Raw genomic sequence first — 22,563 nt, forward strand, 5'->3', positions numbered from 1 at the left:
CTTCCTCTAGTTTTGGCGAGTGGGGGCTACTCTTTGTTGTGGTACGCGGGCTTCTCATTGCGGTGGCTTCTCTTCTTGCGGAGCATGGGCTCTAGGCGCGTGGGCTTCAGTAGTTGTGTCACGCGGGCTCAGTAGTTGTGTCACGTGGGCTTTAGAGCGTAGGCTCAGTAGTTGTGGCACATGGACTTAGTTGCTCTGCGGCATGTGGGATCTTCCTGGACCAGGGCTCAAACCCGCGTCTCCTGCACTGGCAGGCAGATTCTTAACCACTGTGCCACCAGGGAAACCCACGCTTTTATTCTTAATCACCAAAAGACCTACTGTGTCTGAACAGTAGCCATGTCTCCAGTGAATTCCCTCTGTGGTCCTGATGGAATGGCCTTAGAACTAGTGGGGGAAAAAGTCACTTGTAATTCTCAGGACCCCAAGCTCTGACCAATGGATATTGAATCAGGAATTAAAGGAAAATAGAAATACAGGACCAAGACCCTATTTTCAGGGACATCTAAGCAAAACAGCATGAAATCAGTGAAAATGTATTGGGTGCCTACCAGTAAATGCAAAATCTTACATTAGAAGCTGTGTAGTATATAAAAATACAAGTGTCAAAATTGTTGATATAAGTGATAATTTCTTTAGTAGGCTACAGATGGCCAAGATGTGTGTAGGCTTCTAAGGTTTCTCAGGGAAGCATGCTAAGGTTTCAGATGGAGAGGAGAGGCTTCTGTAGGAGACAATGAAAAGTCCCCTTGTGTGGAATAGGGTCTCAGAGGTGAGATAATATTGAATAGCTGGGGATGGGGCAAGGGGAGGTTGTGACTGGATGTGAATACCAGTTTGCACTGAGGTGAAAACATAAGAGTAGCCTTTTGGTAGCTTAGTTAACTAAACCTCTTTGGAGAGTGTCCACAGCAAACTTATTTTTTTAAATATATTTCCCGTAGTAAGAATAGGATAATTAGGGTAGAAGCCTTAGGCGGTAGGAAGAAGCCTTCATGCCTCATGGTAAACGTTTGAGCAGGGGAGGGATATGATAAAATGGGTACATTTGTAATCTTAGTTTGGCATGAATCATTTGGTAGACTGGAAGAGACAGTGTCTGGGGCGAGGTTTAAAAGAGTGAGATATGATGGGAGTTGGATAAGGTAGCAAAGAGTAAGTGACGAATGGAATAAATATTTTGAGAGAAGAAATTAGAGGACAAAAGGAAGTTAGAAGCGTGGAGCTAGTTAAAAAAGTTAAAACTGATGATCTACAAAATGAATAGTTCATAATCAGGTAATTAAAAGTTTGCTGCAAAACAATTTGCTGCAAAACTATAGGGTAATTTTTTAACTGGGACAAATCCTTTCCTCACCTTCTTCAATAATAAGGCAGATGCTAACTGTTTAGCTTATATTTTGTGAAGATAGCCTGAAACAACAATATTGGAGCTACTGGTTATTTTCAAAAACAAACTGCTGATTACTAGAACATTCTTCTAAGATTTCATTATGATGTATTTTCAGGATAAGGATAGTTCAAGAAGGGCTCTAACCAAGTGAGAGAGTGGCATGGACATATATACACTACCAAATGTAAAACTGAGCTAGTGGGAAGCAGCCACATAGCACAGGGAGATCAGCTTGGTGCTTTGTGACCACCTAGAGGGGTGGGATAGGGAGGGTGGGAGGGAGGGAGAGGCAAGAGGGAAGAGATATGGGGATATATGTATATGTATAACTAATTCACTTTGTTATAAAGCAGAAACTAACACACCATTGTAAAGCAATTATACTCCAATAAAGGTGTTTAAAAAAAAAAAAAAAGAAGGGCTCTGGAGAAAATAAATGAACAGTTTGTTGTCCACACCCTACACTTCCAACCCATTCCTGAAGATTCTTTCTTTGTTCGATTTTTGATATTGAATATAATTTAGTGTGAGAAATTAGATCCATCTATTCAAAGGACTGTAGTGGCCATGACTATATTCTTCATCATTTATAAATGAATCCAGTGGTACAGACTATTGCTGGTAGTAGCATTTCTCTAACTTTTTGATCTTAGGATGCCTTTACATTCTTAGAAGTTTTTGAGACCCTAAAGAGCACTTGCTTGTGTGAGTCTATTGATATTTACCATATTAGCTGTTAAAGCTGAGAAATTTTTTAAATTATCAATTTATTTTTAAAAACTCATATTAGCATTAATAACATAAATAACAGTTTATGAAAAATAACTAGTTTCCTAAACAAAAAAAATTTAGTGAGAAGAGTAACATTGGTTTGCATTTTTTGCAGATGTCTTTAATACTTGGTTTAATAGAAGAAATCTAGATTCTTGAATCTATATTCAGTTTGCCACGTTACATTGTTTTGACTGAAGTATATGAAGTGTATGAAGAAAATATGATAGTTTTGACCTCACAGACCCTCTGAAAGGATCTTAGGGATCCACCCTAAGTGTCAAAAAGTGTTCATGCACTTAAAACTCTAGGTTTATATTCCCTTGAATTTGGTAGCTATTTAAGATGATGAGTTGCACTATTAGTTATACCAGTATCCTGCTGAGGTGATAACCGAGGTCATTATCTTTGCTTCTCTTCTCTTTCTTCAGGTGACCTAGTGGTTCTCGATGGCACTCCCACTGCCGGCTGGCTGCAGGGCCGGAGCTGCTGGGGTGCCCGGGGCTTCTTCCCATCCTCATGTGTTAGGGAGCTCTGCCTCTCCTCACAGAGTCGGCAGTGGCACTCACAGAGTGCCCTTCTCCAGATTCCCGAGTATTCAATGGGACAGGCCCGGGCACTGATGGGGCTCTCTGCGCAGCTGGATGAGGAGCTGGACTTCAGAGAAGGGGATGTGATTACCATTATTGGAGTTCCTGAACCAGGCTGGTTTGAAGGGGAGTTAGAGGGTCGAAGAGGCATTTTTCCGGAAGGTTTTGTAGAGCTTTTGGGGCCTCTGAGGACTGTGGATGAGTCAGTAAGTTCTGGAAATTGCGATGACTGCATTACTAACGGTGAAGTAGATACCAACACAGGAGAAGAGAGACAGCCAGAAGAGGAAGGCGAGCAGCCAGGCACCTACGGGATTGCCCTCTACAGATTCCAAGCCCTGGAGCCAAATGAGCTGGATTTCGAAGTAGGCGATAAAATCCGAATCCTGGGGACCCTGGAAGATGGCTGGCTAGAAGGATCACTGAAGGGCAGGACAGGCATCTTTCCTTACCGCTTTGTAAAGTTATGTCCTCAAACAAGGGTGGAGGAAACCGTGGATCTGCCACAGGAAAGCAGCCTCACCAACATCCCTGACACATCTTTGGATTGTTCAGAGGACTTCTTAGAAGTGGAAGGAAAAGGACATGAATCTCATGAGTATAAAGCAGAGAAGTCCAACTCAGTTATTTCTGAAACATCCACTTCCCCACTGGAGCATCTGACTTCTGAATATGAAGAAGACAAAAACTCTCACTGGGACGTGGGCACCTCAGAAGGGCCCCCAAGAAGCACAGGTTCAGGGCACGAACAGCTTCTTACCAAATACTCTTCCACAAAGGATCCTTCAGAGGTGGTAAATGGTGTTACGTCCCAAACTCCAGTACCTTTTCATCCCGAATTGCAGAAAAACCAGTATTATTCTATAGGAGGAGGAGGCAACCCCCGCCCCCACCAGTACTCTGACCCTCTTCCTCTAGAAGCAAGGACTAGAGACTACTCCAGCCTACCTCCCAGAAGAACATACTCCCAGCCGAAAACCCTTCAGAAGCCAGTGACACCTCTTCATAGCACCTTTTCCCGTTTAGCCTCCAGGGCAGTCAGACCCAGCCAGTTGAGCCCTCAGCTCCAGGGCATGGCGAGGTGTGTGAAAAAGCACCTCACACCCAAAGAAAATGCTTCCAGCTTTTGCTCTGCATCAGAGAAATCAGAGATGAAGCCTGGTCTGCAAGACGAGACACCTGCTGTGGAAGCAGTGGCACTTTCACAGGGAGACGGCAACACGGACCTGGATTCTAAGTTGACACAACAACTGATAGAGTTTGAGAAGAGCTTGTCAGGGCCCGGCACAGAACCAGATAAAATTTTGCGCCACTTTTCAATCATGGACTTTAACTCCGAAAAGGATATTTTCCGAGGTTCCTCGAAGCTGATCATCCAGCAGGAGCTGCCTGAGAGGAGAAAGGCTCTAAGGCCACCGCCACCCCGTCCCTGTACTCCAGCATCCACTCCTCCCCATTTGCCAGTGGACCAGAGCCTGAGACCGGAACCACCCTTGGCAATGCGACCTTCTCGCCCCGCTCCCCTGCCTCCCTCGGCCCAGCAAAGAACGAATGCAGTACCCCCCAAGCTCCTAACCTGTAACCGTCCTGGCTGGGAGAGCCTAGAAAAGGAGGGCCCTGAGAACATGGAGAAAACTTTGGACCAGACTTCCCAGTGTCCCTTAGTCTTGGTGAGGATTCAGGAGATGGAACAGGACTTGGATGTGTGCTGCAGGGCTCAAGAAGAGCTGAACTTACCGCTGGAGGAGAAGCAAGAGGAATCACTAAGGGCAGAGACCCCTGAGAATCTTGAGTTCTACGAGAGTAACATTGAGAGTTTGGACATGGAACTCCAGCAACTTAGAGGTAAGTGATGAGGAGATAGTATATACTTGTTTCTTGACACCCACAAGTCCAAGTAACAGCCTACCCAGGCTTTTAGCGATGTGTTCTCATCTATGATGGACAATTAAGGAATGGTTTGCTTTTTATTACCTAATTTCTCACTCTGTCACCACAATTAGATGGCTCTGTCTGAATGTATCCTATGACCACTATAGCCTCCTAACTCCATTTGCTGCTCAGGTAAAAAAAGCTCAGACCTCAGTGACATTTATACCTCCTATACCTCTGTGACATCCATAGCAGTTGTGCAGATGGAAGTCCCCAGATATAACTTTCTTTAACCAGACTCTGCTCAGGACTGAAGACTTCCAGGCTAAGACTCATGAGAAAACAGTATGTTGTATCTTTGTGGTCCAGGGACTAAGTTTCAATAATAATAACAAACATTTATTAATGTATTAATAAGCATTTGTCACAAAGAATCTTCACAGCTACCTTGAAGGTACTGGGTTAATTCATTTGGCTACTTTATAGATGAGGAAACCAAGACTTGCAGAGATTAAGTAGCTTGCTAAGGGAACCGGGAATCGAGCCCATGTCTTTAACTACTATGGTTTACTGTTTCCCACCTTGCATATTCAAAAATTGAAATGCTGTCTCTTAACTTGGGGGTGACCAGGCTCTGGAGACTTCATTTGTATTCACCAGCCTATCAAGAGAAATAATTTATAAAGTAGGAAGAAGAAAAGAGTGAGATAATAGCAACTGGTCTAGAGCCTGAGGAGAGCATGACTGCATGCCCTTTGGCATGCGTGCCAGAGAGCTCTGAACCTACATGTCCTTAGGAAAGTCAATAATAAAAAGCACTCTGTGGATCTAGGAGTTGCAGGATCCTAATAAATAAAAACAAGATAATGGTGGCCCAGAGAGACTAAATCAAGATGGCAGACCAAGTACACATACCAACTTCCCCTTGTCCTTTAGATCTCTAAAAGTGAATGAAAAATAAATAAATAAATTCCAAGAAGAAAGAGTATTATCAGAAGGCCAGAAGTCGAGTAACTTTCTGAAAGATGGAAAGCAGACGGATTACAGAAAGAGAGGAAACCTCTGTCTAAAATATGCTCAGGCAAGAATTGCTGTGCAAGTGGACACAGTTCTGCGGGAACTCCAAACTCAGAGGCATGGCCCGGGAGGATGTCCTGGAGCACATGCAGGGTGATGAATTAGGGACCAGCCAGATCACTGGGCCCCTGGGTCATTTGTGCTCAACAGGACAGTGGTGACATTTGCTCTCAAGGTAAAGCACGAGGGTGAGCACCTAGACATGTCCTCAAGAGGGTGTTCATTTAATATGAGTATCTGAACTCTTGGGGAATGCCAGATGCCTTGACGATTTCAGAGTGCCTGAAAAGGAATCCTGAGGGAACTTTGGCTCAGCGCTACATCCTCAAAGACATAGCAAGCCCCAGATTCTCCATCACCTTCCATACATACAAGTTTTGAGATATACTTGTAAACTGTTCTTGCATTAGACATACAGGTGACAGAACAAAACTCTCCCAAATTCCAGGTAGCAAAAATTTCTCAATAATGATACTTATTAGAATTAGTAGTGTTCCAGAGAAATATTATGTCTTCTATGCATAAAAACAGTGTGCAGTGTTTTTAAAGGACTATATGGAGTAATGGACTGGTACTGAGGGATGAAATTGGTATTCTTTTTTATTCAATTGACCTTCTTTTTCAGGACTAATAATTCAGCTGGTGTTCTTACTATGTTTTTGTTTTTTTTTTAAGTTCTAAAAGTTTAATGCTGTGAAAGACCTGCAGTAGGTGGGTATAGTCTTAATCAGGAAACTGTTCTTTATTTGCATTCACCAAATACAGCATTGGCTGTATTAATATTGACTTGATTGCTTTTCAATAGGTGTATTATTTGTATCAATTGCTAGAATGATGAAATTACTTACTTCTTGCAATCACTGACAGTTCCTCTTAAGGTCATCTTTTTCTGTCTTCATAAAAAGTGTATCCAGCAATACAAGAAGTCCCTTGAAAGAGGCAGAATTAATCAGTTTGAGCACCAGGCTTTACCCCTCCAATCCAGTCCCATACAATCTCTAACCTTGAAATTTAAGGCATAAGATTTAAAGAACTTTTTTTTTTTTTTGGTACGCGAGCCTCTCACCGCTGTGGCCTCTCCCGTCGCGGAGCACAGGCTCCGGACGCGCAGGCTCAGCGGCCATGGCTCACAGGCGCAGCCACTCCGCGGCATGTGGGATCTTCCCGGACCGGGGCACGAACCCGCGTTCCCTGCATTGGCAGGCGGACTCTCAACCACTGCGCCACCAGGGAAGCCCTAAAGAACTTTTGATACAGTATTTATGTAATCCTGATTGATATTATATTTAGTTGTTTATATGCCTCTCGATGAAAATTTTAAGCCTAATGAAAAGACAGATACTGTACATTAGTTGGTTTGTCATTTCCCACACACCTGGTATAGTGTCCAACAGGTAGTAGACTCAGTAAATACTTGGTGAATTTAGTTTAACTGAATGAAGTTGAAGTTTCTGCTCTACCTTCCAGAACTTTCAAAGATCTCCTTCCTCCATTGTTACTTTGAACTTGGACTACTGGAGAGCTAAGGACTGTCAGTGCTGAGATGCTGGTCCCCTTGTCAGACACAGTCAATGGTGGCAAAATAGTCCAGTGCTGTGCCAGACCCAAAATTAGGTTCTTTATTGTAGCTATTGCTCCTCCTTCCTCTTCTTTTTTTTTCTTCTTCTTTTTTTAAATAAGAAAATGTATGGACAAATGCCTAGCTATGCTTATCATGTGATAGGCATTTAATAGGGGTTTGAGAAATTAGAAGAAATATAATTAAGAAGCACTTCTAATTGCAAGACTTAAGTATAAGAAGAAAGGGTATGGCTTTATTTATTTGAACTGTAGTCAACTGAGGGCTCTGGTTTGTGCTTGGTGGTTTTAGAGCAGGATACACTTGACGGTTTGGTTTACATTCAGCTCCACCTTATGCATATAAGTGTGAATCTAGTTAGATCAACAGGGAATACATTGAATGGATTCAATTTAAATATAGGATGGTATATAGATTTACATATAGCTCACACTTAAATATATATAGCCTTTATACTGTTCTTCATATTGCTCCTTAAAACTCTGGAATTATTACGTCATGAGGACTCATTTCCTAGAAGCTGTATTTTTTTTCAAATCTGATATGTTACCTTTTATAGTTTTCTGTTTCCTGTAGGTATCTTTCAGCTTGTTTTTTATTTTCTTTACCTATGGTAAGAATAGTTATTTTATAGTCTGCATATGATAATTCCAAGATATTAAGTCTTAGTGGGACTGTTTTTGGTGTCACATGGTTCTCATTCATGTGGTCTAGACTCCTTGTGTGTCTGGTTACCTTTTACTGTGAGCTAGTCATAGTATTTAGAAAACATTAAGACCGGAGATGAAGGCACCTGTCTCCAGAGAGGATTTGCACTTCTTTCTGTCAGCTGCTTCTGGTCAGCTAATGTTTCCCAATTCCTGAAGGATAGTAATCTTTGAGATTCAGGAACAAGAAATTGGAATTCCTGAAATTATAAATTATTCTGTATTTTTAAAAAAACTGTTATTTATGTGTTCTTAAGTAATAGCAGTAATGTATGTAATAATCAACAGTGAGCAATTTTCCTGTGTTAGGATTATACTAAAAGTTTCAGAGATTTTATGTATATATACACATATATATGAAATAAATGCATAATTTTTTATTATTATGAACCAAAATATTATGAGATTATATATTTTAATGACATGTAAAATTATTCTCTACCTGATAATTAACTTTGAAATATTTTTTACTTTTTTTAAAAAATTTTATTTATTTATTTTTGGCTGCGTTGGGTCTTCGTTGCTGCGCGAGGGCTTTCTATAGTTTCAGCGAGCGGGGGCTACTCTTCGTTGCGGTGCGCGGGCTTCTCATTGCAGTGGCTTCTCTTGTTGCAGAGCATGGGCTCTAGGCGCCGCAGGCTTCAGTAGTTGTGGCTCGTGGGCTCCAGAGCGCAGGCTCAGTAGTTGTGGCGCACAGGCTTAGTTGCTCTGTGGCACATGGGATCTTCCCTGCCCAGGGCTCGAACCCGTGTCCCCTGCATTGGCAGGCGAATTCTTAACCACTGCACCACCAGGGAAGTCCCTATTTTTTACTTTTTACTTTAAAATAATTTTGGATTTATAGAGAAGTTGCAGAAATAGTAGAGTTCCCTTAACCCTAATATCTTACATAACTCAAAAATATTTATCAAAATTAGAAAATTAACATGATACTAGATATCTGATAATATAAAACATTAAAATAAGGGAATATTAACACAAAATAAATGTTAAATAAAAATAATTTAAAAACTGTAAAATCATACCACAAATATTTAGTATTTAAAGTGATTTTTAAAACAAAATTTTAAATACACAAAGTATTAGTTGCCCTGTCTGATGGGATTGATCTTTGTTTTGTGACTAATATTCCAGACATAGAAAAAAGTTTCCTTTGATGTTGGTTGAGTGTTAAGAATGTATCCAAAAACATCTTCAGGTGGGGCCATTAGGGTACATGTTGCTTTGCATAAGCTCATAATCTTTCTTTTTTTTTTTTTACAGACAGGTTTTTTTTATTTTCTAGCAACTATTTGCATTGAATATTTCTTTTTTTAAAATTTTAATGAAGTGTAGGTGATTTACAGTGTTGTGTTAATTTCTGCCGTACAGCAAAGTGATTCAGTTATACATATGTGTGCTTATATTCTTTTTTAACAGTGAAAATATTTTGTCTACTTGCCCTGATTTTGACTTTGCCATTGGAATCAATATTGTTTTGCTAATTCAAATTTTAGACAATAAATTTATGACAACATTCACATCTTTGAAAATTTTTTTAATTGAAATAATTAACATACAATATGATGTTAATTTCAGGTAATACAACATAATGATTCAATATTTAATATTCACATCTTCTCTGCATTTCTCTTGTTAAAATACTTACAAAGAACTATAGCCTATAGCAAATACAAACACTGGAAAACACTGAGCAAACATTTTTGAGTAGTATTAAAATAATGGAACATTTGCCTCTGAGCAAGATTCAGTGCTACACAGAATCATGTGTCAGAATTGCCAATTTAAGGACTTATTTTACTTCTAAAATTTGATATTTCTTGGACCATCACTTACAAGGTTTATATAAAATATACTGTGCAAATACGCTTATTAGTATTTATTTATTTTTTATTTTTATTTATTTTTGCTGTACGCGGGCCTCTCACTGTGTGGCCTCTCCCGTTGCTCCGGACGCGCAGGCTTAGCGGCCGTAGCTCACGGGCCCAGCCGCTCCACGGCATGTGGGATCTTCCCGGACCGGGCCATGAACCCTTGTCCCCTGCATCGGCAGGCGGACTCTCAACCACTGCGCCACCAGGGAAGCCCCTTATTAGTATTTATTTTATTTGCAAGAGTGACTCACTGTTAGCGCACAGGGCCATGAACACACGTGCTTTATAAACACATTCATAACATAGCAACAGTTACAAGCAATACTAACTGATTAGGTCCTAGTCACTTTTCTCCTATGTACTTTTGTCCCGGTCAACCTTAATCTTTACTCTGTGGGTCAGTATTTTCTGCTCTTGCTTTCAACTTGACACTGGTAGATTCTTTCTACCAGTAATGAGACCAGTAATGTCTCTACATTTATTGTTAAGCTTTATTCTCACAGAGAGTTATAGTATTTTCCAGATTTCTCCGCTGATTTTTTCTTACGATTCAGAAATCGTAAGATCGTAATATAAATTATATAAATATTATCGTAATATAAATTCCCTAAGCAACGCTGAGGAGGAATTCCCACGTGGAAACGATATCATTCTGAGTCCACCTCCACCTTAAACTAATTTCAAGGCTTAAAGTACCTTGGACGGTGAAGGTATTAGAGCCCGAGATGTAATTTTGCAGGAGGGCTGGTCCAGTTCTGATTCTCTCTCAGGAGCCTCTGGAATCTTAGCTTATTTATAGAAAAGGTCTCCTTTTAGACTCCTTACCTTGCCTTGGGCTTTGGGTTATCAGCCTCTTCTCCTCAGAGGGCCATTGGAACAAAAGCTGAGTTTTCTGGGACTGGTAGATGCCCCAGGGCATTGTAGTTTCTGTGGTTATTTACCCCTCTGGATTCTAGTTTTCCTTTTGGTTTTGGCCTGTACTCTACCGTCTTGTCATTGATGATAGTTTTAAGATTTTTAAATAGTTCGTCTAACTTTTTAAGCTTTCTTTCTGTGAGATGGTTGGCCTAAACGTCAATTATTGGAAATAGAAAGTCCTTTATTAGTAGTTTTAGATAAGCTAGTGTTTGGCTGTGTCTGAGAATTAGGAGTTTTAAGTCTGGAATTATCATGTAGAGTCAGGGTAGAATGCTAGGAGGCATTTGTGAGTATAGTGTGTTGGGGATGATATGTCATTGTAGGCTTCAGGATGCTATCGAGTCAGTCACTCATTCATCCAGCAAATGTTGGTTAAGTTTTTACCATGTGCCAGGCACTGTGTTAAGGGCAGCGTATATAGTAATAAACATAGATGTGTTGTCTGCCTTCCAGGAGCTTCTGGTCAGATGAGTTGCTAATTAACAAGTAGAAGTCCATATCTAAAACACAGTACCTTACTAGTTTGGGAAAGAATTCTTATACCTGAGGCATTCCAAGGAGTCTTCAGAATAATAAATTGCTTAATAATTTAAGCATATAATAATAATTGAGTTCCCTGGTGGCCTAGCGGTTAGGATTCCGGGCTTTCACCGCCATGGCCTGGGTTTAATCCCTGGTCGGGGAACTGAGATCCCGCAAGCTGCGGGGCATGGACAAAACAAAAACAAAACCAAAAATGATACCTTCAAATCTGATAAATAGTTTGGCTTCTGAAGCAGTAGAAACATTCAGCGTTAGTCCACAGACTTTTCAGATTTACCAGTACAAGTTACTTTTAGAAGCCCTTATTAGAACTACATCCTGTGGCCCTGAGAGAATCTCATTTTAGCATATCATAGTCCTTTTCTACCTCGAGGAGAGGTTCACATGCCTGAATTGGACAGTCAGGGTTGTACATTCATTTCTTTACTCAGCAAACATTTCTTCAGCACATAGTATGACCCAGGCACTGGCTATACACTGATTAATAAAAAGGATATAGTCATAGTATCATTCATATTTGTGTATCTTTGAAACTCTAGTGATCATACTGATATTGACCTCTGTATTTAATCACACTGTCTCTCTGTCTTGCTGCCTTTGAATTATGGCCATAGTTAATTTCTGTGTGGGCCAAGACCCTGTTGTTCTAAATCAGTGCAGTGGTTGGTAAATTGTAGAGTCAGCCTCTTCCGCATCAGGAACCTTGCTCCTAAACGTCTCCCCTTAAGGTAATGCCAGGAAGAAGGTTGGCCAGAGACACTCGGGGTAATTTTTAATTTGAATTTTAAATGACTGTTGCACATCAAATCAGAATGTTTTTCAGGAAAGTAACATTTTCCTGAAATGTTAGTAATGAAATGAAAGTAACCAAGATATTGGGAGAGATCTAAGGTCCACTAAAGAGAGCCATTAGGTTAACCAGTTGGAGAATGACTGATATGGAATAATAACATTTTACACTGAAGTGATACATAATATTCCAGACAGATTTTTTAAAATTGAAGGTATGGTTTTTCTACATACAGAAGCAATTTATTATTCTGAAGACTCCTTGGAATGCCTCAGGTATAAGAATTCTTTCCCAAACTAGTAAAAGGTAATAGAGTTTAAAAGGTAAAACGTTTCGTGGTCTTTTAAGATATAAAAGTTCATGTAAAAGAAATAATGATTTTTCTTTCTAGTTTGTCAGTACATAAGAAAAAACCCAATATCCTCGGCTTTTGTAACATCTAGTTCAGGGTGTTGGCTCAGTAAAAATTAGCTCAGTTACTTGTAATGGATTTTATCTTGGTATATAAATCCATAAAACAGCAACCATAGTCAGAAGCCATTCAGAGTCCATGATGATTCAGGACAGAAGCTAGTTTTCCTTTTAGCAGACAGGGTTTAATGTATGTCAAGAACCGTAGCTAGGAATGGTTAACTTATAATTAGCCCGTGACGCACTAGTCTTTGCAGTTTGTAGTGTGGCTTTGTGAACATTTCTTCACCTCAGCTCCAGGCAGAGGGGTGGAGAAACTGGAATAGCTCCAGGGACTTCAAGTATGGGTTTCAGATTTCACCCAGGCTTTGCAGCACTTAGTGCTAGCCTCCTGCCTCAGCCACAGGCACTCCTGCTGCCACTGGCTACCTGAGCATGTTGACTACTACTGTTCACTTTACCAGATGTAGCAAGACCCCAAAGATGAAAAACTCTGGGGCAGTCATTTATTCAATAAATACTGTTGAGCTCCTGCTGTATTCCAGGCAGCGTTCTAGAGTTATAGCCGCGATCTCTGCCCCCATGGGGAGAGACAAACAATAAGTAAAAATATGCGTATTATTAGGAGGCAAAAGAACCTATGGAATCAGGAAAGTGACTTGAGTGAAGATCTGAATGATTGTAGGAAGCCAGCCAAACCATTTTGGGGGTGGGGGAGATTATTTCAGGCAGCTAGAACAGCAAGTATAAGAGTGTGCCTGTTGTTTGAGGAATAGCAAGGAGGCCAGTTCAACTAGAGCAAAGGCATGGGCTTTGTAGCCCATCATTCGGAGTAAGACGAGAAGCCCCAGGAAGGTTCTGAGCAGGGGAGCAACATGATCTTAGAACTTTACAGAGTCACTCTGTCTGTGGCGTTGAGAAAATACAGAAGTGCAGAGGCAGAGAGACCAGTTAGGAGGCTACTGTAATGATCCAGGCAAGAGGTGATGGTAGCTTGCACCAGGATGGCAGAGTGGGGTTGAGGAGAAGTGCTCAGTTATTTTGAGCATCATATATAAGGTATATTTGAGTTGGAGCCAGTAGGACTTGCTGGTGGATTGGATGTGAGGTGAAAGAGATGAGGATGACCCTGAGATTGAGCAACTGGAAGGACTGGAGTTGCCAGTAATTTCTCAATTAATAGTGAAGAGTGCAGGAGACGCTGGTTGGTGGGGGAGGTGGGACAAGGCAGAGGTCAACCGAACAATTTGATACACAGGCCAGAGTTCAGAGGAGTTAGGCCTGGAGACATAAATTTGGGACAAATGAATTTTGACAGCACATAGACAAATTCTTTCAGCACATAGACATTATTTAAAGTCATGACATTTAATGAGATTACTTAAAAAAACAAAAAAAGTATAGATAGAGAAAAAGAGAAGAGGCCCAGGGAGTGAGCTGTCTGGAAGATAGGAACGGAAAGAGTAGGATGATGACAGCAATTATAAATAATTGAGTGCTTATACTTTGTCAAACAATGTGCTAGGTGCTTTTATACACTTTTTCCAGTTCCCCAAATTGTCCACAGCTGACAGATGAGAAAACTGAGGTTTGCCGAAAGTCTCACAGTTGGTAAGTGGGAGAGCCAGATTCAGATTCAGGTGGGTTTCACTGTACAGCTTTATGTACATTCTCACTGTGCCACAGCGAAGTGGCAGCGTGTTTTGACGTAAGGAGGGATTGCTTGACCTCTGAGAGTGGGTGGTAGGAAGCAACAGTTGGAAAACTCAGATCTACAAGTGCTCAAGGTGGAAGGATCCCAACTGACTCTTGCCAACTTACTTCCAAAATAATTTATGCCAACAGTAACATTTTTAGTACTCTGATTGGTTGAAAACTATTTGCTAAATTACATATATCTGTGGATTTAAGAGCATATATGTATGTATTGACATATATATTTTTAAAATATTTAATCCTTCCTCACAGATATACTTTTTTTGTGGTACGTGGGCCCCTCTCACTGTTGTGGCCTCTCCCGTTGCCGAGCACAGGCTCCGGACACGCAGGCTCAGCAGCCATGGCTCACAGGCCCAGCCGCTCCGTGGCATGTGGGATCTTCCCGGACCGGGGCACGAACCCGTGTCCCCTGTATCGGCAGGTGGACTCTCAACCGCTGCGCCACCAGGGAAGCCCCAGATATACTTCTGACTGTTGGCTTATCATGAAGTTACTTAAGTTTCCAAAGTGTTTACTCATTCATACTAGTAACATCCCCAAGCTGCTCACGGTTTCCAGTTTCTCTGTTTGAACCCTCACCTAACTCACCTTTAAGTGCATCATAAGGTTTAAACTCTAAAACATCTTGAATGCTTCTTACAGCCCTGTCCATTTAGAACATCCTTCAAAGTATATCAGATCCCCCCAACACCTCTTATTTTCCTGTATTGCAGTCTTTATTTTTCTTTTTACAGTGCTCTCAGACTCTTTTCTCTGTTTCTGCCTTCCCCTGTCCCAGTCAGTTGTCTTTTCATTAGTCCACAGTCTCTTCCTTTACTGGGGAACTTACTTTTTGATCTTAAGTATCTGTCTTCTCCCTCATTTCCAGACCCTCTTCCCACTTAGCTGGAGGCTGTTGCTGTATTGAGATCCCTCAAGTTACTTTAACCTTAATGATAGGGTCTTCTTTACAGCTCCTCCTAATTAACCCTTAGGCTGAGAGGCAGCTGCACTAAGAGTGGAAACCACATTCCTAGTCAAGGAATTTCTTGAATTCCTTCTGTGTGCTGGGTAACTGGGTACAAAGGAAAAGACCTGGGGCAGCCAATGTTGGGAATGTGGAAGACAAGGGAGATGAACTAGCAAAGGAAAAGGAGCAGCCAGTTAAGTGAAGGAAGAGCTTCAGGAAAGAGGAAGTGACTCTGTCCAAAAGCTACTGAGAAGCCAAGTAAGATGAAGTCTCAGAAATGACCATTGGATTGGATGACCTTGTCAAGGGCAGTTTCAGTAAAGTGATAACAAAGGGGTAAAAGCCTTATTGGAATGGATTAAAGATAGAGTGAGAGGTAAGGAAATAGAGGCATTGAGTATTTGGCTTGCTCAAGTCTTTCAAAGCAGAAGTTCTTTGTAAGGTGGGAAACAGGACTTCCCTGGTGGCACAGTGGTTAAGAATCCGCCTGCCAGTGCTGGGGACACGGGTTTGAGCCCTGGTCTGGGAAGATCCCACGTGCCGCGGAACAACTAAACCCGTGCGCCACAACTACTGAGCCTGTGCTCTAGAGCCTGCAAGCCACAACTACTGAGCCCGCGTGCCACAACTACTGAAGCCCGCGTTCCTAGAGCCCGTGCTCCACAGCAAGAGAAGCCACCACAATGAGAAGCCCGCGCACCGCAACAAAGAGTAGCCCCCGCTCACTGCAACTAGAGAAAGCCTGTGTGTAGCAACGAAGACCCAATGCAGCCATAAATAATAAAATTTTTAAAAAGATAGGAAACATTCATAGGCTCATGAGACTGATGGTTAGAGGGGGCACACTGAAGTGCAGGAGAGGGAGGGCCTAATTGCCGAAACAAAGTCTTTGAGGGGTCAGGAGGGAGTGGATCAGTGAACCAACAGAGAGAGAGATTGGCCTGTTATCAGAGCAGACAGTTCTTCCATTCTAACAAGAGGGAAAGCAGAGCAGATGGGTACAGATGCAGGTAGGATGGTAGATTTGATGGTGAAAAGATGAAGAAACAGGCTTAGAGAGCTTAAGAACTTTCCCAAGATTATACAGCTAGTTAGTGGCAGAGTCAGGATTCAAAAAAAAAGCACAGCCTGTGCTTTTAACTTGTAAGCTCTCCTGCCCTCTGCCTCGCATCTAGCATGTGCCCAATAAATATGACCACCATCAACTCATTAAACATGGGAGTACCTCTTGTGCCCCACGTACAGAGCTGTGCTGGAGATTGGACTTGGTCCTTGCCCTCAAGCTTTCAGTGTAATAAAAGGAGGTAAACAAGTATAATAAAGTAACAGGTAAGATGAGAGGGATATTTGCATGGTGCTCTGGAAAATAGCAAGAACTATGGGAATCAGAGAGCGTCACTGGGGCAGAGTCTTAGAAAGTGAGGAGGAATTGATCATCAGGCTGGAGGAACCACGTGGGCAGTTACAGAGATACTGTGAAAAGTTTAGGTAATTACCTGTTCTTACTAGATTGATTTATTTATTTTTACTGTCTCCTCCCTTTTGTTCCTTTACCTTTCCTCTACTTTCTGCCTCTTTTCTCTCATCCTTCAAATCCTGCTGCCCCACCTTCGCTTCTAGCATTATGTTCGGAGAATTTCTATCCAGGGATGGTCATTGTAGCTGATCACCCGCCCTATAGTAACCAGTAACAAACATCATGGCAGAGTACTGCTCAGGGCTTTTGAAGAGGGCCTGTGGAATGTGACTGTTGTTTCAAGTGAAAGGGAAGATAACTATCTACAAAGTTGTATTTCACCAGTAGGACTAGGACTGAGAAAAATAAGAAAGTTATTTCTCTGTTATCTCCTCATTCCCTTGGGCCACATTTCTTTGCACACAGATTTATCACATGAAAAGTGCAACCCATTCACAGCTTTTGATTAGTTCTGGGTCTCAGTAATGAGGCAAACCTGAGGCAGTTTACATTTTTATACAGACTATATCTTTAAAGTCCCACAGGCAGTAGGGCTTAGAAAAAGAGAAGAGGGGGTGAGGTGGGGAGAGGGGAGCTCCATATTATAACCAGCTCTTCACTCTCCACTCATCCAAAGATCATTTCTTTTTACCTTTGTGTAACTTTTACTACTGGATTATTTTTATAACTAGTATCCTTCTTACCTGTAATTTATCCTCTTTTTATCTGTTCTCTTGGTCGATTTACTAGGTGTGTTTCTTATCATGCTAGCTTTATCAAAGACTTTAAGTTGCCAAAGGAAACTCTGTTTTCCATAACAGTTAGGGAAAGATAAATCTTTATTTTTAACTTAGAAATAAGTAAGATCATAGAATTTTAGATTTAAAGTGGCAGAGAAACTATTAACTTCTTCATTTTACACTAAGAAAACTGACAGCCAGAGGTTAAGCATAGCTACAAACTGGTTATTAGCAGAAATTGAACTTCTAGAAGCTAGCTGTCCTAATTCCCCCTCCTATGTGCCCTCTTTTACGCTGTTCCTCTGTATAACTCATAGTCAAAGCTGTCCTCCCAAATTATGTTGTCATCCTGTTGGTTTGTGAACCAGACCACAGTCTTTATTGGGTTTAGGCAGTAGGTTTTAGATTATTGAGCTGGCCGATACTGGACAGTCTTTCTGTAATGTGCTGGTACAAGTGCTCATCGCGGTTGGGTGGTGAGGTTCAGCACTGGGGCAGGGTGGAAGTAGGCCAGGACTGGAGACAAAGAGGGAATGGCAGTGTGGGGCGAGGTGTGTGCACACTTGCCTCGGCAGTGGTCCACCCCTGAATTAGACCATGATAGTGTGTACTTGTTTGTTTACTTGGTTTGAGGGAAATTAAGGCTTTCCTATGTTTTTGAGATACTCCTCTGAGCCTAGTGCCGTGAAGTCAGACAGATCTGGGTTCAAATTATGGCCCCTCCTTGTACTAGTTTATGTGATCTTGGACAGGTTTTTCAAAGTCTCAGAGATTCTTTATCTGTGGTAAAATAAAGATAACATAATATCCTCCTTACAGTTAGTGAAGATCAAAAAGCATTTATATCAACTTCCTAGCCCCTCATCCTGATCCTGGCACTTAATACACACTTGACAACACGGCAGCTGCCAGGGCTGTTGCTACTACTGCAACAGAACTATGGAACAAAAACCTTTGTATGAAAATCAGATTTAACAATCTAGAGGTTCATTCAGTAACTATTAGTGTAGAACCTAAAAGGTGTGTAACAGCACATTAGGTATTTGAGGAAAGGAAAAAGGAGTTGCGAGGAAAATAGAAGCATGGATTTTTAAAACTGGAGGAATCAATGATGTCATTGAGGCCAGCTGCCTCATTTTATAGATGGGTTGGTTGAGTCCCAGAGAGAAGAAGTGGTTTACCCAAGAGTAAACATCTCATTATTATTATTATTATTATTATTATTTTTTTGGCTGCATTGGGTCTTCGTTGCTGTGCACGGGCTTCCTCTAGTTGCAGCGAGCAGGGGCTACTCCTCGCTGCAGCGTGCGGGCCTCTCACTATGGTGGCCTCTCCCGTTGCGGAGCACGGGCTCCAGCTGCGCGGGCTTCATTAGTTGTGGCACGCAGGCTCAGCAGTTGTGGCACACGGGCTAGTCATTCGGCGGCATGTGGAAACCTCCCGGACCAGGGCTCGAACCCGCGTCCCCTGCATTGGCAGGCAGACTCCCAACCACTGCGCCACCAGGGAAGACCAACATCTCATTATTGATAAAGCATATAACCCTGGTCTCCTTAGGGTACTTACATTGTTTCACAAATAAGGATTAGATAAAAGTTCAAGGATACTTGATAGATGACCAGATAGCTAAAAGAGTAATCTTACTAAAGACTCTCTTAGCATGTCACTCCCCTATTCAGAAACCTTCAGTGACTCTTTATTATCCATTGAATAAAATAAGTGGCATTCGAGTCCCTTGGGATCTGCTGCAACCTACCCCTCCAGCATGATCCCTGTTACTTATTCTTCAGAGTGTTCCCCATTACCTAGTTCTCCATATGTGGAAAGTCTTTGGAAACCCTGCTTATGCTTGAAGGCACAGCTCAAATGCTACCACTTCCATGAAACCTCCAGTTGTCCTACCAGGGACTTCTGCTTTGTTGCCATTGCCATTTGTGTTTGTCAAAGCACTTTTCACATGCAGTCTTACTTTATAGTGTGTTGCTCCTGCATGGTAAGAGACAGAGACCAACTTCATCCTTTTCTCTTCCACAGTGCTTCACATAAAATAATCTAATGTTTGATGAATTCATAATGGTATTTTTATACCCACCTTTCTGATTTCCAACCTCATTCTCCAGTTCCTAAATATGCTATATGAATTAGATAGGAAAGAGATTTAGGAGATGAATGGTTTTGATGCTTCTCTGGCATGACAAGTATCAAGGAAAGTGTGAAAGCATATATAACTGTATTCCTCTGGGAAAGAGTCTTTACACTATAAAATTCCATACACCAGATCAGAATAAAAGACGTACTTTTTCTTTCCTGAGTGGGATAAGCCAGTGTGTCTGCAGACAGGAGCTGGAACAGCTTGTGATTTGAGTATACACTAATGGGTAACCTGAATCCCATAAAAGCAAAGCTCTCAAAGGCGGAAGAGTCCTGCCGCTGACTAAAGGGAAGGGGAATCCCGAAGAGTTTCAGATGTCCAAGGAGAGTAGAAAGCCAGGCTGGAAGGACAGGTAGTGGAGGTCCCGTTTGAGCTGCACATGAAAGCATTTATTCGTACCCCTGATTGATTACTAAAGGATTAAAGAGGCAGATGAGACTGTTACATGATCTTACCTCGGGCTTTTAAAGGGGGCTCTTTCTCTTTCACTCTGCGTTTTCTGCAAAAAAAAAATGCTTCTTACCTTCAGCTCATAAAGCAGCCAAGCCAGTTTGACCAGCTTGAGGGAAACACCAAACAAAGCTGCCAACTCCAATCACATGAACGCTAGTTACTAATTACCTTCTGGGCTCCCTGGGGAAAGATAGAGCAGCCCACTGATTGGATCCTGAGGTCGAAATAACCTCACATCTCCCCGTGCTCCAACTGAAGTAGGAAGAAGAACGTTTAAAGGGCTTTGGGAGACATTTTAAGACACTTTAAGAAGGACAGATTCAGGCTTAGGCTACACTGCACCTGTCCACATCTCCGTTCAACCCAGGTCCATGGAAGAGAGTGATAAAGCGTGTGTCTTTGAGCACAGTGAATATGTGTGAAACCCATGAGATGAGGAAAGAAAGAGAACTGGAGGAGAAAGGGCACTGGAGCTCCAGCTGGGAGTATGAAGATTGCAGAAGTCTACAGAAAAGGAACCTTACAGCGCTGGATGGACTTTACAGAGAAGATGACTTGGATTCCAGATACCAGGCCACAGGGCAGAATCGACCTTACAGAAAAAGGCATTGTGGATACTGGGATTTTGAGCAGAGTGAACCAAGCTATATGGACAATGAGGAATCAAAGGAAAATAGAAAGGACTGTATGCGCCACGGAAGTGTGACTCCAGGCTGTAATGATTATAAGAATTCAGAAAACGTAGATTATGGGAATCTGAACCCTGCGACTAAGGATGATTGGTTTGCAGGAAGCCCAGATGTAACCTGGAAAGCTGGAGGATGTGGGGAGACGAATGGCTGTGTAAATCGTAAGAATCGGAATCATAATCCTGAGGACTCTAAAGAAACTGGACAGTGGACTGGCTACAGGGGTCTGGATGATTCTGTGGAGAATTTTGGTCAACCTCAAAACCGGCATATAGACCGCAGGAATTTTAATTACAATCTTGAGGATTGTAAAGAAACTAATTTTTATTATAGAGACCTCAATGATTTATATCATGTTCCTGGGAATTATACTAATGGTCAGTCTGTGGACTTCCCAGATTTGAATGGTGTCAGTGAAGGTAATGAATTTGTCAAATACTGTGACAGGGACAGGAATGTTTATCAAAATGATAAAATCGATCTCAAAGTGAAGACTCATGCCGGGGATCAGAGTAATTTTGATATGGAGAATAGAGGCTCTGATACTCTATTTGCAAACTGTGAGTATAAATTTCAGAATTACAGAGGAACAGATTCTCTCCACCAAATGAAGACTTTGGAGTGTAATGGCATTGACAGACAAGGAATGATGGCACCTGGGAGCAGAGGGGTCATCCCGGAGGGTCTGCGGAATCAGTGGACCGGGGGCAACCAAGGAGAACATCATTGTGGCATTCCTTGGGGCAATTCATTAGAGAAGAATAGCTGGCATTTAGAGGAAGAGAGAAAATTAAATGGCCCGGAGACTTGGAAAAGGAATAGCCGCTTCCGCAGCACAGCACCCAGCACCCTGAGATGCTCAGAATTTGTGCAAAACAGGAAGAGAGCCCAAGGTATGAACTCAGCCAGCCTTCTTAGAGGATAAGACCTGGACATAGATAAAAGGGGTGATGGTTCTACCAGGCACCGGGTACATTTGTATACTTAAGGAACCTGGCCCCCAAAATTCTTATTAAGTGTATCTTGAGTGAGAACAGCCTTAGAGATTTAATTCTTCTGGGTGGGACATCACAGAGTGAGAGTGTGCATAGTACTGTAAATTTGTGACATGGCTTTGAAAATCAGACTGTTGTCATGGGAACTCTCCTTTACCTTTCTTGGTTTTTGTCAGGGTCTCTAATCCCAGGTATCTTTCCCTTTTTACTTTAATATCTTTTGTTTGTCTTATGGAGACGGCAAGTCCTTTACCAGGGCACCAAGTGAAAATTTATTTTCCTGGTGTGTTCTTTCTCTCAATCCCTGCACTTTAGACATTAGGGGGTTAGAAGACTTAACTTGTTTTATAGTTTGTTCATTCCTTGACATTCAGGAATCTTAAGTGAATGGTGAGCACTAAAACCCTTGTGGAAATGAGAAGATTATTTATATTCTTCATGGTGCTTTGTACATGTTAGGTATTCAGATGGCTTCATCTCACTGAGCTTTAACTAAGGTATCTGTAAAATGGGGATATTAAGAGTCTTTTATCATTAGAGGTTCTTTCTTTCTTGCCAGTTTGTCTTCTCTTCTCCAGGTCTCAAATGAACTATGTTTATTTTATTTTGTTGTTCCTGTTAAGTCTTGAATTTTTTTTTTTTTTTAATATGTGTTATACTCATGCCAAACAGACTTTCTGGTTTTGGCCAGTTTGGGGGGAGTCCAGCATATGGTGAGAGGAGAAGGATTAGAGTCAGAAAATGTGAACAATCTGGAAAATCCATGTCACACCTTCCTCCCAAGTGAAGCTTTCTCATCCAGGTCTCCTTCAGAATAGGCCCACCGGTTAGATTTGTGGTGGGGGCCACTGAAAACATAAGTCCCTGGTGTGATCCTGGAACTGC

At 41.7% G+C, this 22,563-nt stretch overlaps 1 protein-coding gene across 2 annotated transcripts in view; it reads left to right on the forward strand.

Annotated features, from left to right (window-relative positions):
• Positions 1-22,563, forward strand: part of DNMBP (dynamin binding protein) — a 110,601-nt gene that overhangs the window by 40,814 nt on the left and 47,224 nt on the right. Inside the window, exon 4 of one of the 2 annotated variants that reach the window (XM_030865321.3) lies at positions 2,596-4,599. In XM_030865321.3, coding sequence (XP_030721181.1) covers positions 2,596-4,599 — 2,004 coding nt within the window. Of the gene's footprint in view, positions 1-2,595; positions 4,600-20,318; positions 21,577-22,563 lie in introns of those variants that run through there. The other variant, XM_030865328.3, reaches the window with a different exon arrangement.

Source organism: Globicephala melas, chromosome 16 (genome assembly GCF_963455315.2).
Source record: "Globicephala melas chromosome 16, mGloMel1.2, whole genome shotgun sequence".
NCBI classification, from domain to species: Eukaryota; Metazoa; Chordata; class Mammalia; order Artiodactyla; family Delphinidae; genus Globicephala; species Globicephala melas.